The 18,857-nt window shown below is 38.6% G+C and overlaps 1 protein-coding gene across 2 annotated transcripts in view; it reads left to right on the top strand.

Annotated features, from left to right (window-relative positions):
- The window catches only part of LGR5 (leucine rich repeat containing G protein-coupled receptor 5), an 89,949-nt gene that overhangs the window by 42,135 nt on the left and 28,957 nt on the right, over positions 1–18,857 (top strand). For both annotated transcript variants that reach the window (XM_061454793.1, XM_061454792.1), the window contains exons 3-4: positions 11,056–11,127; positions 12,725–12,796. In XM_061454793.1, coding sequence (XP_061310777.1) covers positions 11,056–11,127; positions 12,725–12,796 — 144 coding nt within the window. The remainder of the gene's footprint in view (positions 1–11,055; positions 11,128–12,724; positions 12,797–18,857) is intronic.

Raw genomic sequence — 18,857 nt, 5'->3', positions numbered from 1 at the left:
TGTTTTCCCTTTACTTCTCTCTCTGCTTGCTCTTCTTACAAAGTTTTCAAAGCTGTTAATGGGAATTAGATGTTCTTTTCCCCACTGACTTTGAGCAGTAGGACTGAGCTCTGATCATTTACATCTTTGAAAACCAAGAGCATTATCTCCTGGTGTCTTGTACAGTCTTTATTTTTGTGCTGGTGCAGGCACATTATGGCTAGCACTGAAAACTCACTCTGTGCTTTTTACTATTATGTAGGCTAGTAGAAAACATGAGAGTACTGCAGCCATAGTCTAAAACTTTTTGGAGAAAGACAGGAAATATTATAAGTTACTTCAACAACTTTTAGACATGATGCTTGATAACTAAAATCTTTCACAAAGTTTAAACTGTGTAGGTTTAAAAACCTCCAAGGCAAAAAAGTAAAACTACCTGCAACTGACATGCACAACAAAAGTAAAAATAGAGTATCATCTAGTGCTCTCAAACTGTCTGCACATGCTTCCTTCCTATGTCGCTTAAATACCCTTTTACAGTGCCTGCAGAGCAGGTTTTAGTGGAGCTGTTCTCAGTGGAAATTTGCCTGTGCCATGTCAGCTAAAGTTTCAATAACTTTCACTGCTAAATGACTTACAGCCCCATAGGGAATTTCAGAGCTGGGCACAATCTAACAAATAAGTTGTGAATTTGATATCTTCACATAAATGGTGAATTTGATTTCTTCACCTCATGCACGTAGAGATGGTGTGTTCAGACTATGCCACACTTGGTGTTTGTCAGTGTGAGGTACCCACCAGGAAAGGGGCCCATGGTACGTTGTCAGTTCTGTTGCTGTAAGACAGACTTCGTTGATAAAACAGGGCTGTGACTCCTCAACTTTGCTTCAATACACCCAGGAAGGCACTGGAAGTCCAAACAGCAGGAAGGGCGCCGGTCTTCTTGAAGTTAACCATATGTCCATAAAAACAGTGAGAAGATGTTTGTCTTGTTAATCAGTTGGAAGCAATGAAGGTATTTTTCTCCCTTAGTTTTTACATACACAGTTAGGTTTACTAGAAAGGAATAAACCCAAATGTAGAAGACTTCTACTGTACAAGATAACAACTTGTAACCTTTACATTAACAAAACAAAGGCCGTGATGTTCTAGAACTGTCATTGCCTTTGTTGCTGTTCCTTTTTGCCGCCAAAGCAAGTAACAACAAAGAACTCTCCCATGTGGATGTGTCAGCCTGACACCCTCTAAACTGCCCTTTTTGCTGCCTTATCAAGAGTGACAAGATGAGGAACTAAAAAAAAAGGAGAAACAACAGAGCAAGTGCCTTAGTAAACCAGGCATGCTTGCATTGTTTGTTAAATAACTTGCGCTGACAGATAATTATTCTGGAAATGTTAATGCAGATTGCATGGAGCAGCCTTAACACTGGAACTGCTGTGCATCTGTGGTATAAAGTGGCAGAAGGGGAGAACATGGGGGAAGGAAAAAGAAGTGAAAAGAGTAAGATACGCATGCAAGCGGAATCAGTAAATGTTCTAGGTTGATATCCAAGAAGCCTTGTCACTACTGCTGTGTTGCTCTTACTGAGCGTGTGTTGAAGTTTATTTTTGGCTTGTAGCTTGTAAGTGCTTTTTGGAACTTGTAATATATAATCCAGCAATATTCACTATGAACTAGTTTAGAATGTCAAAGGAAGAAGTTCTTTTTTTTTGCGATCAATCAGATAGTGACATTATACTTAATTAAACTAAGGCAAAACGACACTTTATTAAATGTGCTATATATCTGTAGATCCTGAGGCAGGATTTTAATTGAAGTCTTACACACTCTATGTGCACAGCAGTAGCAAGTACACAGAAATAATTTCCTTTTTTGTCAGTGGAAGTTCAGCCTATTTGTAGACTGTGTGATCGCAGGGCAGTGAGCACTTCTGATCCCTACACTGTTCAATTTTCCACTTGCTTAGGATTACGTGCAATGAATTCAACCAATATCACATTGCTATCTAGTAGGTTCACATGCAAATAAACCCAACACCTTCTCTTTAAGTTGTTTTATGGATTTCCAAACATGGGTGGCAGTAATTTCTCCCCTACTTCTTTGATACCGCTTCATTGTACCACTCAAAAAACCAGCAGTAACCTTGAAACTTGTTATCTGCACAATTTATGTCCTTTGCATATCACGTAAGAATGACAAAACAGCTGTCACATTTTTCATTATTGACAGTTTGATCAAGATGTGTTGTACTGCCGTGCACTTCAGCTGGCCTGTTATTATTGTTTTTAGTTCTTACCCTTTCTGGTAAGAACCAGGAAGGCTCTTACCCTTTACTGGCACTTCTGGGATAAAACCAAATCCAGCATCAGAAGCATAAATGTTGCTTGGAAGACCCAGCCTAAGAAATGTGATGCATAGAATCCAGCATTTGTTGCTCCATCTTGCTGTAACATTTAAACACTGAGAAAGGAATTTTAGCAAATTTCAGATTTTTCTGGGAGTAGTGATTTGGTGACAGCATTCTTTAAACACAGGAGTAAAGTTATGTCTCTTACTGGTTACATCCTCGGGATGCACTGCTGGGAATCAGAGAGGGATCTCCTGGCCAGTGTTGGAGAACTTCCTGAGAGCCAGCCTTGCTGCAGTCAGAAGGCAGGTACCTGTATGTCTGTGTAGCAGACGGGCCTGTTGGAGCCCTATAGAAGGGTGCTGCCTTCTGCAGTGCTGAGAACAAAACGGCTTGTTCTCAGCGCTGGCAGTGGACAGCTTCACCAAAGGAGAGATCAATTGGCTTTAGCAGTTACTGGATCACACTCATGCCATGTGCAGAAAGAGTCTCTGCCTTTTATAAGTAGAGAAAGAAATAGTACATTTTAGACCATATCCTTAACTGACAAAAATCTGTGATCTGTTCTATCAAAGCCAGCTGAAGATCAAATGCACACTGATTTCATTCCAACTGCTTGAGGTCAGTTGAAGTTATTTCAGTTCACACCCTATGAGAATTAGGCACATGCATTTTAAAAGGCAGTTAGGCCCTAAAGCAAGATCAGAGTGTGTTATATTTTAATTTCCAACTAAACTTTAAGTAGCAATAAATATAATATACAGCACAATTACGACTTGCACACTCCCCCCCCTTTTTTAAAGAAAGGATAATATCTTTACATTTTCTTCTTTGATCTCTCTGAGCATCAGAGTTATTAGTATGTCATTTGACCCACATTTCTTTTTATGTTATTATAATGATTACAGTTTTGATTAACATGACAAATTGAAATATAAAAAGATAATTAAAATACAGAATAACACTTAAATTCCTAGTCTAATAAAGTAATTCCTAACAAAACATTTTGAAATATATATGTTGATATGATCCATTAGTTAACTAATAATTAAACAGTAATTAACCAGCCATTCATACATTTGTATTGCATTGGCTCAAGAATAATTGCTAATAAGTATCACATTAAACTCTTATCTCAAAATTTTAGTTGACTTTGGGAAAGCGCTTTATGAGTATCTGCATTGTCAAAGCTTTTCTGATATGCAAGAACATTTTGTGTAACCTATTTATAGATATATATGTAAGCTGAAAAAAAAATATGGTCGTAGAAATATATAAATTATATATCAGCTATATATTTATATAGCTGGACTAAATATATGTGTAGCTGTGTGCTTGTGTATCTTTGATTAAGCTTGATAGGAAAGAAAATTGAGCTAAAATTTCAAGACTGGTTATTCTTCCTTGAACAGAGGTGCTCTTTTATATCCACAAGTTGTTTTAGAAAAAGATTTTTTAGATTTATGTTTTCCTGCTCTATTTCCATGTTGTTACTCCTCAAACAGCCATTTCCTTTATTAGAAATTGAGATAATAGTTTTAGGATTGGTACTAGTGCTATTAGTACAATGCCTCAGAGAAAAGGTGGTAAGATGAGAAGAGTTGAGGTTGGATGCAAATGAAAGCCCTATTTCTACTTGTGTCAGCAGAAATATTTCCACAGACATCAATGAGACTAAGATTTCACCATGGATCTTTATCAGTTATGAAGAACAATTATGGCAGTTGTAGAGGTAGATCAGGCTTTTAAGAAACAAGTTTCAAATTACGAAAGAGAATTAGTGATCTGTACCTGAGGTATAAAAGACACAATCTATGATTACATCAATTTTAATGGAGTTTTCTACATGGCACACTAGTGGTTTAGCACCAAATGCAGGAAGGTTAGTACTATGTAGGAGCAGAACTGTCCCTGCTGTTGGGGTTTTTCACTATCTCAGGCCTTCTGTACTTTCAATTTCTATTCACAAATGCAAAGATTTTTTCACTGGTTTCTAGGTTCTTCTGTGTAATTCCTTTCCAATTATCTGTCTGGAGAAGTTTGTTAGTTGCAGGATATAATGTAGAAAATTAAGAATAAAGCATCTGTTTTCCAAGAAAATAGGCAAATATAAAACTGACTGAGTTGTGGCATTGATGTTAACCTACTCACCTTTAAACCTGCATATATATATGCATATCCAAATTCATTCATGATAGCATTCCCGTAACATGTGCTGTCTTTGCTCTCATTCCTTAAATAAAACCAGCAAACCAGTGAGTGAGCAGAAGTAAAATGCAGAGTCAAAGGGACAACAAGGCAAGATAGTAGTTCAGGGAATTATTTTTGTAGAAATCCCTCAGTATCTTTGTGCTGTTGAAGCGTGAATTCAAATTGCACTTACAGTTACATTCTGTATAGGATACATGTGGACTGATTAAATATAATGCAACATACGTGATGCAATGATATATAACCTAATCTGTATTAAAGGGCATGCCCTGGCACTAGCCTAGAAACACTGAGTCACTCTCATATTGCTGTTATAGTTTACTGGCATTATAATAAGGGTCCAATATATTAACCAGAATTTTGAGTGTAATGAAATTCTACTTAACTGTATCTGTTCTGAAATAGAATTACAACAGATTTCACTGGTTTTCCACTTCTCAGTAGTGGAGCTTGACTCCTTTCACACTTCTTATTCCTGTCATATGTTGAGCTACACCAAGATCCAGAGTGTCATCTATTCTACATTACAGCACCTTGCAAGATATAATCAGTAACTTGTTCCAGAAATTTCCATTGTGCTAATCCTGTTAGAACATGGTGTGAATATTAATGAATATAAACATGTTTTTTCCCAAGGAGACTATTATCTTCCTTTCATGTCCTTCCTATAGGTTTGATGCTACCAGATTTTGAAATACATTTTACAGATGCTTATTCAGCATTTACTGGATCTTACTCAAGCAAAGGAAAGCAGCCAGTACCCATATAGTACAGATACTGCCCACTGCAGATAATGAGGAGTAGCTGGGATAGATTTACCACAGGTTGTTTCCACAGATAGTGGAGAGATGCTTTCTTTATTAAATGCCACAGTTTTTTAGCTGTAGAGAGAAGACTTTTTAGTGTTTCAAGTTCACCTTCCATTCCAGCAGGTAATGAGGGGAGGCATGGTACAAGGCAAGGCTTGTCCTGATGCAGAAAAAAAATACATGCACAAAGCAGTTCTGAGTTGGTGAAGAAAAACTGTTGTATTAAAAATGTAAAGTAAATAGTTGACTGTGCTCAGTCACAACTTCATGTTTATTTGCTTTTCTCTGAGGAATGAAGCAAATAAAGTAAAGTAAAGCAAAACTCTCTGATCATTTTCAGAGCTTTCAGTGGGTGTCTCATTAGTTGTGTTGTCTTTGTGAATGTTCTTCTGATTTGTTGACTACAATTTCTCAGAACTACTGCACTGCAGGAGAGGTCAGAATACGCCCAAAGGGTAAACGCGGAATCACACAGTCACAGGATGTTTTGGGTTGGAAGGGACCTCTGGAGATCAGCTAGTCCAACACCCTTGCTAAAGCAGGTTCACCTGAAGCAGGTTGCACAGGATTGTATTCAGGTGGGATTTGAATATCTCAAGGGAAAGAAACTCCACAGCCTCTATGGGTGGCCTGTTCCAGTGCTCTGTCATCCTCAGAGTAAGGAAGTTCCTCCTTATATTCGGATGAACTTTCTGTGTTCCAGTTTGTAGCCATTGCCCCTTACCCTGTCACTGGGCACCTACAAAAAGAGCCTGGTCTTGTCCTCTTGACACCTATCCTTAAACTAATTGTATGTATTGATAAGATCCCCTCTCAGTTGTCTCTCTTAGCCCTTCCTCATAAGACAGATGGTCACGTTCCTTAATCATTTTCATAGCCCCCACAAGAACCAGGGCCTGCGATCATGAGGCTACTTCTAGCTGTCCATATAAGGTCTCATCGACTTCCTCCTTCTGATCAGGGTGTAGTAAACACCCACAACAGTGTCACACACATGTTAGCCTGCCCCTGAACTCTTACCCATAAACTCTCAACTCAGTCTTCATCCACTCGAGCTTGATATATTCCACTTGCTGTCTCACATGAAGAGCAGCTCCACCGCCTTGCCTTGCTGCACTGCCTTTACTAAAAAATTTGTAGCCATAAACAGGTGGGCAGGACTCAAAGGAGAGCCAAGACACACCTTTTCTTAGATCTGACCATCTTTATCAATTGCTGTCATTTCAAAGGATGGAGGCAGCATGCTTTTCTCTCAGCTCATTTATTTTACATCTTTTAGAAAGAAACATGCACTAGTATAAAAACTTAGCCTATGCTTAAGCCAGAAGTGTCCTAGTCTCTTGACTGGTGGCAGGTAAGTGAGTACAGAGGGAAACATGTGATAACACTTCCCCATAAACTTCTCCAGCCTCCATTAATTTGCAAGATTATATGAAGCAGCATAAGTAAAATCTAATTCTAAAATGATAGAGCTCAAAAGGTATGATCTAAAATCAATGGTGCTGTGTACTTTTGATTACTAAAGAGATATGATACATTTGAGCTTAAATGTACTTAATGAGATACTTCTAAAATAGTTGGAAATGCTGGAAATCAATAAAAATTGAAGTTGATCAAACAATGAAAGCCAACCATTTGGTTATGTAAGCACTATAAACAAGCTAGTTCACTCCTGCCCTCAGAAATCATTAATTAAATGCTGATTTACAGAGACAGATAGTATATTTGCCTTCATCTGTTTGGGGAAAGCAATATTTACCCATCCAGACTAAAATCACTACCAAAAGTCCATACAAAGTTCAGTAAAATACTGGGCAGTTTCCCTTAAATAATTTAGGGTAATGGAAAACAAAATCTTTGAAGTGGAGAAGAGTAAACCCTGATAGATATTTGACAGTTACTGTAGTGTCAACAAGGGGATTAATGTGCCCCTATGCCAAGACTTGAATAGAACATAGTAGCAGCACAAAAAAAAAACCACAAGGAGGCATTAAAAATGGTCAGGAACAAATAAACCAAACTTAATGAGCTTTACAGCATGCCTTAAATAACTGATGTGTTAACTTTCATCCAAGAATATTGAAATAATTAAACAACAATCCCAGTGAATCATTTTTGCTGACTTTTACCAAATACCACAATGCTGGGGAATTCTAAAGGCCTGGGAAGATGCTACTGTTATGCTGTTGTTCAGAAGTGGTCTCACGGAGTGTCTTGGGAATAGATAGGTGGTTTCCCTGAAGTCAGTCCCACAAAAAGTCACAAAAAGGACATCATGAGAAAGAATATTTTAACTGAAGGGCAGACAACATCATTACATGAAAAATAATTGTTGCCAGAAGTCTATCTTTTCTGATGTTGCCAGTTTACTTGGTATGAGTACTACGTGGACGTACACGTATTTTGGCATTTATGATATGTTTGATGTAGCCCTCTGCTGAAATATGTAGGGCTGTATCTGATGACCATGATCTTCTGCTACATAAGAAGAGGAATATGGTATAAAATAGCATTAATCACTGGCTGCAAAATTAGCGAGAGCTCTTTCCAAAGAGAAAAATATTCAAAGCAGAATTTCAAGAATGACCTGAGGTTTGAAAAACTCATAAGAAGTAAATGCAGAAGATGCGTCTACCAAAAAGAAGATTGACTTGTGGTTCCTTCTCTCTGAAGTGTTTGTACAAGGTGTATTTAATAATTGAGAAGTTGGGATCTAAAAGGAAAAGAAGCAGAATATAAAACAAGGGTTGGAATCTGAAACAAAACAAAAGAGAAAAAAAAATACATCCCAGTTTAACAGTACTGGTAACTGTCACTTAGAACAGCTCAGGAACATGGCTCAACATCCCTCGCGTACAACTAACCATCTGTCAGCTTTGGGTATTCCTCTAAAAGGTGTTGAAACTGGGGCCATGCAGGGGGATCAGGCTTTAAGGTGGTATATTGTGTGTGGCCAGATGTTCCAAGTGGACCTTAACAGTCAGAATGACAGTAGTTTAATCTGGCAAATCTTCTCCTGAAATCACTTTGACAGAAAACCTGGCCAGAAAAGGAAACGGGGGAAAAAATTACATGGAAAAGTTTTAGCCATCAGAGACTAGCTCAGATACAACCCATTGCAGTACAGCCTCACTGAAACCAGGTTCAGTGTCAGTGAGATGTGTAGCATGTATATGTATAGGTGTGTCTCTGTGCTTAGGTATTTCTTTCTAAATATATTAGATACAGATTACAAGTACGACAAAAATGTCTTAAAATTATGGCACTCCATTCTCAAAAAAATGCCAAACATTAAGGCTTACCACAGAAAGCCACAATGATGCTCTGAACCTGGGAAAAATGAGTATTACATCTTGACAAAAAAACTTGAAAGCTGCATAGTGTCCCAATTAAATTACTGCAGTCCCGTCTTTGCAACAGGGAGGAGCATCCTTGGTAATTGCCAAAGCCCTTCTCAGGAGCTCTTAAACAGGTCTGATTTTCTCAGCTAGCCCATTTTATGCAGAGCATTCCAGTTCAAACAGGCGGTATGAACATGTGGTGTGTTAGGCAGTTTGCATGGTGACAATTACGAAAATTGCCACAACACAGCCACTCTTAAGAAGGTCTGGTGGCCTGAAAGAGCACCAACTTACATCTTTAGATGTGTGAGCTTAGTTCTCTGCTCTTTATCAAGCTTTCTATACCTCAAGACCTGTACCTGCCTTTTTCCAGTAAAGTTTTGCAGACTCCTCACTTTCTGGTTCATGCCAGGCTCATGTCCAGACTCATGTCCAGTCATGTAATTAAAATAAGAGAGCAAAAGGGTTCTGTGGGGATGAAGCAGTCACGGGTCTTTTCAAAAAACTCTTTATCGTAAACTCAGGTTAGGTAGGTCCTGACCGTCTGCTAGTCAGCAACCCACAAGTGGCATTTGCTTTCAGGGACCCAGTGTGGTGTACATAATCAACACACACCGGCTTGATCCAGCAACAACCCAAAAGTTACTGTGATTTTCGTCCAGAATGAAAGCTGAAGCTGAAGAAGCCCCTCAAACAAATATAAGCTCAGCCTGTGAGTTCCTCACCTTGGAGCAAGAGCAAGCCAGGTTTGGTTCACTCATTTGCCTGCAGGAATTCAGGTACCTATGCCCAGTTCTCGGATGTCTCAACATCAGAGTGCAGTGTACTCCAAAATAAGAGACAAGTTCGGCAGCTCTGTCTGTAGTCAAGTGCTTCTGCAGAGCACAGTTAAAATAATTGAACAGAGCTAGGAAGAGCCACTTGCTCAGTTATAGGTCACAACACCCAGGAGGTGTGTGTACAGGAAGAGTCTTTTCCACACACTGAAAATGGCCTGAAAAGTCTTTGGAGCTGGGATCTAGAATCATGTTTTCTTTCTTTATGGCTCTTTTTGCTTTTATTTTCTGTATGAAAGAGGTATCTAATGAGGAGGTGTGCTCAGGACTCTCTACTTAGCCTGGGACAACTAAACTCCAAAGAAAGATGTTTAAGGCCAGTCACTGCTGGATCTATGGGACTGCAGTCATTAGCAGGTGGCCTGTTTCACAAACAGTATTGGCAACCGGTGCCTTCTTCAGTGGTGCAGGTTCTTCTCTGGCAGCTTGGTACCTAAGACATTTTCTGGGTATAGTCCTGTGGTCTTTCCTAAGGGGCCAGAGGCCAAATCAGATGTCAGGTCTTTCGACATCAGCTTAACTGCCTGCAGCTTTGGTGTGCAATGCTTTACCTGATGGGAAGTATCAGTTCTGCCTAGCTTGATTTACTGTCAAGGAGGGTTACATCATATCCACCCACCCACATTTGCTGCCAGCTACCCCCAGACACTGTATCTCTAGTGACGCAAAGTAACTTTACTGGTAATCTGACCCCAGCAGTCAGTTTCCTGCTGCACGTTCACCCTAAACTGGGATGTCAGTAGGCTAAATGCAAGATTCTCTGCAGTTCCACTGTGCCATTATGTTCCAATAATGTGCTTTTATTTCAGATAAATACAAAACCTCTTTCCTAGGCACAAACCTTACAGAATGTGCTCTTTGTCAGAGTAAGACGCTTTACAGAGGTATTCGTTGTACTCACCTAGGTCTGTGAAGTACGTTCAGGTATTCTCTGAAGGAAGATGCAATAGAAGTAGGGAAAAAAGCACTACAGATTTTAGCAAATACATTTTATGCCAACCTTATGAACCTTACCTGTTCACAGGAAAAACTATGGTTCCACCAGTGCAGCAGTTTTCTGTGTAGTTAGTTTAAAATAGACTATGGTCATGACTATGTGGATATATTTCAGTGCAAATGAGTTAAATGTTAACAAACATCATACATGCACAATTCCAAAAGTGGATTCCTGTAAACCCAATGATGCTAACTGTTGTCAGTACGTATGTATTTTAGTTCCTGAGATTGCTGTAATCTTTAAAAAGAACAATATGAAGAATTCAGTGTGCATTCTAACCTATAAACTCAATTTGCAGTGAAATTGCATTTTTGCTCTGCAGTCTAGCTGTCAGTAAATCAACTGTACAGTTAAGGACTTCTCTTTTTTTTTCTGCTTTTAAAAGTGTATTAATGACAAAACAAGGCTCTTAAACTACTGCCTCTGGCATCAGTCGCTCAGACGTAGCTGTGTTGCACTTTTTAACAACCAAATTAATTCCACATGAAGAGAAAAAGTATTCACTCTTTTTCTTTTCCTTTTTCAAACTTTGCAGACGTCTTGCAGGAAATGGCTTGACATACATTCCTAAGGGAGCATTTGCTGGCCTTTTCAGTCTTAAAGTGCTGTAAGTAAACTGTGTGTTGTTTGATATATTTCTGATTTCCTAAATGCTCCAGGGAACTAATTAGCCAGTGAAGTTTTGATCAAGTAAATTACATATTTTGATCAGCTCATTTTGAACAATTCAATTGAAGATACATATGAACATCATTAAATCTGTTTTTTCATTTAGAAAATATCCCAAACAAAAAGGTTAGAAAGCATTAATAACATTCTAAAAACAACTTGCTCACCAAATAGATGTCTCTGTATAATATCAAAGGTAAAAATAGGTTCGGTTAATAGTTTCTTTAAGTGTCTCAAAAGTTCTGATTTCAAGTGTAGTAATCTTAGTGAACTTCCCATCATCACACAGAACTGGGGGTAAATTGCCTTCTTTTCTTGAGAGCCAGGGGAAAGAAACATTGTTGTAGAACACCGTGAAAGTAAAATCCAGTTTGTATTTCATATCTTGTTCTTTGCCATGTAATTACTGAGAAGTAAATTAAAAAAATATGACAAACCCCTGTATTATTTGGAGTAATAGGACAGCACATACAGTTACTGAAATTATTAGCAGGCCACATCTCACAATATTTATACTAGAGGGGATCTTTGCCTATCACAGAAACTGTATTGTTAGCACCAGTCTCCCGGGCAGCATCAAGTCAAGCCAGATGCTACTGTAAGAGTATACAAAGCTCTACAGAAAAAATACCTAAGTGGGAAAGAAGTATGAAGAGGTTCCCACTCCATTTATTCTTAAGTTGGCCAGCTGTAGCGCTTGTTGGCCTAAGGAGATTAAGGCCTGCCAAAAATGATTTCATTTCCAGTGTCCCACCAAGTATGCCTCATTTTGAAGGTACATTGTACTAGTTCAGTTTTACCCACATAGAATCCTTTTGTATATGTAGGAGTCGGTTCAAACTGGGATATCAGGCAGTGTAAATGACACTGAATTCAAAGGGAGGAAAATATTATTTTGGAATGAAAAGTCATTTTTTAATCTTTGAAATTTAAATGGTGTGATATTTCAGAAAAGAGATTTGTCAGGTCATTGCTAGCAACCTTCTGTTTGAGAAAATCAATTTCATTGGGAAAAAAATCAGCGATTTTTACAGAGATAAATTTTTATTCAAATCAAATCATGAACTCCTCATATTGTTATAAGTCCCAATTGCCATAGTAGCGTTTTCCTGAGGAAGGATTTCAAGAGTCCGTCTTCTCAGCTTTATCAGAATAAGAAACTGAAGCACTTCAGAAGGAAAACAAAATCAGTACATGAGGATGACAATTTCAGAATCACTGGAGGCAATTAGGTGCTCAAGCCCTATTGAAAGTGAATTGCATTTATTCTTTTAACTTTCTCAGCTGTTTCGAAAATCCTTCTCAAAGCTGATGTGTAGCTGTTAACAAAGCTGATATGCTTCAGGTATTTGTTTGCTTTGAAAAGAGCTGGCATTTGACAGGGGCAGGGGAACAGAGTATTTGTGTAGCTTTCCTTTGTTTGTAATCTTGCAATAGAACCAGTACAAAGGAGGTAAGCTTGGAAAAAAAATTTTGAGAGAAGGAAATCATCTTTACTGTGTTGATTCTGTTTTTTTGTACTACTGAAAATGTAGGATGCTGCAGAATAACCAACTGCGCCAGGTCCCTACTGAAGCACTCCAGAACTTGCGCAGCCTGCAGTCTCTGTGAGTATACTTGACAAATCAACTTGTAACCTTGCATGAACAAGAATATATGAGTACCTATTAACTACCTGTTATTATCACTTAATAATGTGCTGAATCAACTTTTTCTTTTAACTCTCTTTGAGCTGTTTTTCAGCAGAATTGTACACTCAAACATCAAAAGTGACTGATTTCATTCCGGTAATTTCAAGACACCGGCAGCTTCTCTGCAGCACTATAAACTGGTTCGCTGTCTGAGAAGACACACCTTGCCCTGCAGTGCTTTCTGTCTGTCCAGAAGAATATGGTCCCTTGAGCGCTGGTCCTTCCCATGGTTTCTTGCTGAGGTTCTTTACCAGGGAAAAGAAAGAATTTCAAATGACTCCCTTGTTTTTTTCATTTGGTGTAATTTTTTTATTTCTTTTTAAGCAGTATGGAAAACAATATTAACTCATGAAACAAAGTGTACTAGAGGATGCTTTATTATGATCTGTGCTTCAGGCAGGTCTCCATATTTATACTTCTTGACTGTGCTATGCTGACTCAGTCCATGAGCTTCAGTTTTAACAGAACTGCCAGAACTGCTAGACCAGGAGTGAGGATTGGCTGCTTCATGGTATGAATGAAATTATTTTTATGTGCTTCTGCCCCATAACGTAAGGATGGTTGTACCAGGTTGTGCTAAAAGCTGACCTAGCCCAGTATCCAGTCTTCAACAGCAGGAAAACTAGAAGGACTGGCAAGGAATATAAAACACTCCTTTGGTAAACTGTCCCAGCTGCTGGAAATTTTCACTCAGGGACTCACTGAGCCTATTGTGGCTTCTTTGAATTTAATAGCTCTTAAAGAATTTTATTCTATGTTTTTGTACAATTGCTTTTTGAGCCACTGTAACACTCATGATTTTTTTTGTGGCAGTATATCTGCTTATTGGCTAGCTCTGCATAGCATGGGGAAGTACCTCCTGTTATTTACTTGTAACACACATTTGGTGTCCCTTAAGTGCAGCATCAGGAGAAAGTGAAATCAGCAGATCCTTATTGATATATGCCAGATTCATAGACCTCTGTTTTATCTCCATGAGTCATGTTTTTCAGGCATAGGCTGTTAGGATTGTTTTTCATCTGGGAGCTGTTCCCTTCCTCTGGTCATCCTTGTCACTCTTACTGAACTTTTATTCAGTTCTCATATATTTGATATGGAAAAGTCAAGGAGCAATCAGGCCTTCACAGCATGTTTAAAGTTTTTGCACGCTATGGATTTATAGAGTGGAATTATAAATGCTGTTTTGTTCGCTTTCCTCCTAATTCCCCCAAATTTTATTTTGATGAATTATTTTAACCTTTACTGAAAATTGAGCTTTTATTTTCATACTTATTACGACTGCTGGACTTCTGTCTAGCATATTAGTAGCTACTCATGAGTTTGTCATGTAAAGTTTGTATTGCCATTTCCCTAAGTGCCTCAATTGATGCCTATCGACACTGAAACTCATCTGCCATATTCTTGTGAGTCAGTTGAGTATCATGAGTTCTTTCTGCTGTACTTGCAGTTAACAGTTTCCAACCACAAGGCCACTCTTGCTGTCTGCATGCCAGACATAATAAATAGAGTATGTTTCCAAGTTATCCACAGAATTTCATTGTCACCCAATTAAAAAAAAAGTAAAAAGATTATTTTCTAAAGGATCTACTAATTTTGATGAGCAGCATAAAATATTTAGATTCTTTAAGATAGGCATGCGGGTTCTCTGAGCAGAGGAACCTTCTGTCTTTAGCTGACCACTTTATGTTTTCACAGAATTACTCTGAAGTAAAGCTGTTTTTCCTAAGAAGTTCCAATATCCAATGTGGAAGTAAATCTGGAAGTTCAAATATTAAATCATAAACAATTGCTGCAGTGTGCACTGATCACCAGCATCACTGGTAAAAGTCTAACAAAGGTAGAGTGAGTGTCTGTACCAGTCTATCCAGTCTGGTTAGAGTTAAGTTGTATTGGTTGAGAAATAACTGTGTTGAACACAGTCTTCTTTTTTTGTGCATAAAGAAGTTCCACCAAAAGGTTAACATCTTTTGCATACATTCAATTCATCCAAAATCTGAAGAACAGAATTAATTAAAGGAATTGATTTTCAGCAGAATTATGTCATCTGTGTATAACTTGCCGCTACACAGACACACTTTATATTTCATTAGCTCCCAGTTTCTTTTGTCCAGCTTGAACATTTACCGTCTTAATATACAAAGCATTTGTTAAGGTTTCTAAAGGTGAAACAGCCCTAGGAATTAATTATCTTATAATTGCTATTTGGTCAGTACCTTTTTTCTTTATTGACCAGACACAGACTGCAATATCTCAGCCATATACTTTTGAGGTTACAGTTCTTTCCTTTGATCTTTGAAAAAGTCATGAGAAAATGCTGGTCTAGTGACTGTATTAGATTTTCTTTCTGCTAAACAAACAAAAACAATCTTGCTGAGATCAGATCGCTCTATACACGTTCTGAACCAAAACATGATAAGCCAAGCAAACAAGAGTTCTTTTGTTGCTCTGAAAGAGACTGTTGAATTTTCATCACAGTTTCTAAACAAAATGACAGTCTCACTCAGGCTTTTTAGCAAATATTTTTTCCTTGGGTGAACAATTTGAAGTAAACCAAACATCATTTGTGCATTTGCCTATGTAAAGGATGGATATTTTGTGACAGAATTAAAACAGAAGGAGAATAGGAGAGGTCAGTAGAAACCTTTAGACAGCTATGTAGCAGGACAAGATGATATGATATGGGTTTGTACAGAAGAGCTACTATCACCTGAAAGATGATCATCAGCAAAAGAGACCTCTTTGAGGAAAAGAAAACTATTATTCTTTTGTTTGCTTAAACAAGGTTGTGACTGTCGGATAAAGGTGTGCACAGATTCAATTTCTTGTTTCATATAGTCTAGGAATTTTCTGTCCTCAAGGTGGTTCTTGCATTGATTTCTGATTTCCAATAGGAATTGTTTCTTGAAAGCTTTGAACTAACAGGAGTCTTTTCAAGAGTGTAATTAAGAGGTTAAAAGCCTTCACAAAGGCAATTCCTGTAAGATAGCAGCTTCTTGTACTTAACTACCTTTAACTATGCACATGGTGTGATTTCTGAAAGCCTCATTAACACTTTGCTTTAGCTTAGGATGGATGCAGAAAACTGATGACAGGACTCAAATCTCTGCCTTTTGTGGTTTTACACAAGAAAGGCAGTCATATAGAGTGGTCAGCCATACTAACTGCCTTGCTGCCTTAGTCAGTGTGAGGAGAATTATGTTACAATCATTTTTTTATCAGTATACATATACAATTGTATGCATACACATGAACAGTATATGTATATATATATGCAGAAGCAAGTTCTCCATGTTCACTTGTAATACAAATTCATCACAAATATTTTGCACAAAAGGGTATTTCTAGATTACATGCTTTTCTTATTATCTAGTTCCAAGCTAAAAAATGACAGTGCAAGCATCAGTATTGATAGATATATTAACTGATGTTAAATGGCCTGTGGCCCACAAAAAAAGAACTGATGTACTGCAGGAACAAGCAACTATTTGTTCCACTAACTTGTCGAAGTCTGTCATGCAGAATAGCGTAACAAGTTTGAGTGATATATATTCCTAAATTTCTTAAGGGTTGACCTGTTTCTAGAATAGATCAGTCTCCTTCAGACAGCAGATATTAATCAGTAAATACTATGACATAAGAAGTGGACAACAAAAAGAACCCTGAGGTTTTAGCATTCCAGCTTCAACAGCAAATATCTGTGAGAAAATATATTCACAGGTACCATGACTGAAAAGGAGGAACATGACTGAAAGGAGTCAGTGACATGTTCCAACTTGGATCTTGGCAGCAGGGTTTGGTGTCGCTTGTGTTCTGTCTTCTCTGTTTTGCACCTTGTGCAAATATATTTGTTTAGAACCAACTATAAGCAGATGGTCTCTGGGTTTTGTTTTTCTGCAGCATCAGTATCTCCAGAATGCTTTTAAATCCAGCAGCCTTTTAGTGATTTTGAATATAACTGTATGGTCTAAAAACCTTTTACATATGTGTATCGGTTTGTTCTGTAAGCACCATTTTCAGAGGCCGAAATTTTCAATATCAAGAACAGACCGGGCACTGTCTCACTGCCCATGCCAAACCAGTCATGAAGGACATTGAAAAGCAAGCCTTTTTTACTGTATCACCTACTTTCCTTCCTGTAAAATTTAAGAGGACTTCTACTTCAGTAGCACAAAATAGGGCAGAAGACAGCATAGCCCATCTTCCAAAGCACCAGAAATGGTAGAGAAAAAAATAAACCATCTTTTCTCCCTTGACAACCTGCAAACTTGAAATTCAGTGAAGCAAATTAATTTGGCTTTACAAGTAACAATGAGATAACATCAATTACATTTGTTTATTTTTCCTAACAGAATTTGTAAATTGTGTAAACTTTATTTTTAAGAAATTTCAGTATTTGTGGAGCATCTGATGGTTACACCGAGTTTTACATGAAAGATTATCTAGAAATCATCTTAGATATTCTTAATAATCAGCTGGTTGGAACAGGTCTGCAAATGGATTTTTAATCTTCTCCCTACTCCTCTAAATATTTGACATTTCAAGAGAAGTTTCCATTCTTAATCCAGAGAAAGAGTTGAAGACTTTGAGGGCTCAGTGTTCTGAAATGCTTCCAGTTTAAGTCTGAAATTAAAAAGCCTTTTCTTCAGAAATGTTGACTTCAAACATTTTTCTTTCTTTTCCAGTTTGATGCTTGTGTTACTAATCCTGATTTTTTGTTAAGAGGCAAAACAACTTTGATGAAATCACATTCTCCCTAGAGAACTGTTTTCATGAAAAGACAGGAGCTTTAGTTGTGGTTTTCCATGTCACACCCCATGATAATGAAGCCTACAGAAAGTATTATCCTCTTAGGAAACCTAGTACCTCAAAAGGTACCCACAAACTCCCTGAGGAGGAATTTCCCACAGTTTAAATCAAGTTTGTGTGTACCCATGCAGCTGTATGTACACATACACAAAGACGGCTCAAAACTCACCACTGCAGTCTTCTCATTTTATTGCACATCTTAGTCATCTGAGCTACTGGAGCCCTGGGATGGGCTAGAGAACAGAAGAGTGACTGAACATGAAGCAAGTAGTAGTACAGTATCAGGCCACCCCTCTCAGTCACAGACACTTTTTTTTCTATCTTGATAAGCAGCTGGGAGGAAGATAGAGGCTCAAGGTTGTCTAAAATGCATGTGCTACTGTTTTTTTGAGATGCAGTCCCTAAATCAACCAGCCACAAGGCAGTTGCTTTCAAAGTTTGGTGCAAATAGAGTGAACTAGATGAGCAGTTCAAGGCCACTGGATGATGGGGTTTTTCATCCAGTAGAAGCTACTGGGCATCTGACTCTTTTCTGTCTTCTGAGTAATTTCAAAAGAGAGGGTTTTAACCACGTTTTGTAAAGGACAGGCAAATTTCTCAACTTCAGAACTGCTAGCCAAAAATCATCCTGCATGGCTAAAGCCCACCAGTATGTACACCACATGTGGGAGGAGAGCAAGAAGCCACTGTTGGAGTGACTGTCAGTACAGGGGCTCACACTAGACTTCTGAGATCCTTTTGGGCACCATAGTGACAGAGTGCTGCTACTATCAGCCAAGCAAAGCAAAGTGCTTTAGTGCTCCAGGCACTGGCCGTGACCATCTGTCCTGCTGCACTGTTAACAGGGTCCTTGGCACCCTTTTGACCTGTGCCACCTAACACATGCCTGAGCTGTTTCCCGGGGCCATCTGGGAGTTCCCACACCCCTGGGACTGTGCCTGTTAGGAGCTCTGCATACAGCCACCTTGCTTGGGAGGCTAGGAGAGGTCACTCAGAGCCAGCTGGCTGCGGGACCTGGGAGCATTCCCAGCCACACCAAACGTGCTAGTCTAGCTGGGGACTGGTAACCTGAGTGCAGGCAGATTCCTAGGATAACCCAACCACTGCTGCTGGCCCCCACTTTTTCCCAGCTGTGGGGATTTAGGGTACCCAGTATCAGGGCCAGTCTTTG

Source organism: Pezoporus flaviventris, unplaced genomic scaffold, assembly GCF_033815535.1.
Source record: "Pezoporus flaviventris isolate CSIRO_AGI_PZ_B2104156 unplaced genomic scaffold, CSIRO_AGI_Pfla_v1 ptg000016l, whole genome shotgun sequence".
NCBI lineage: Eukaryota > Metazoa > Chordata > Aves > Psittaciformes > Psittacidae > Pezoporus > Pezoporus flaviventris.
The sequence above is the reverse complement of the archived record's forward strand: the minus strand, read 5'-3'. Positions and strand labels throughout refer to the sequence as shown.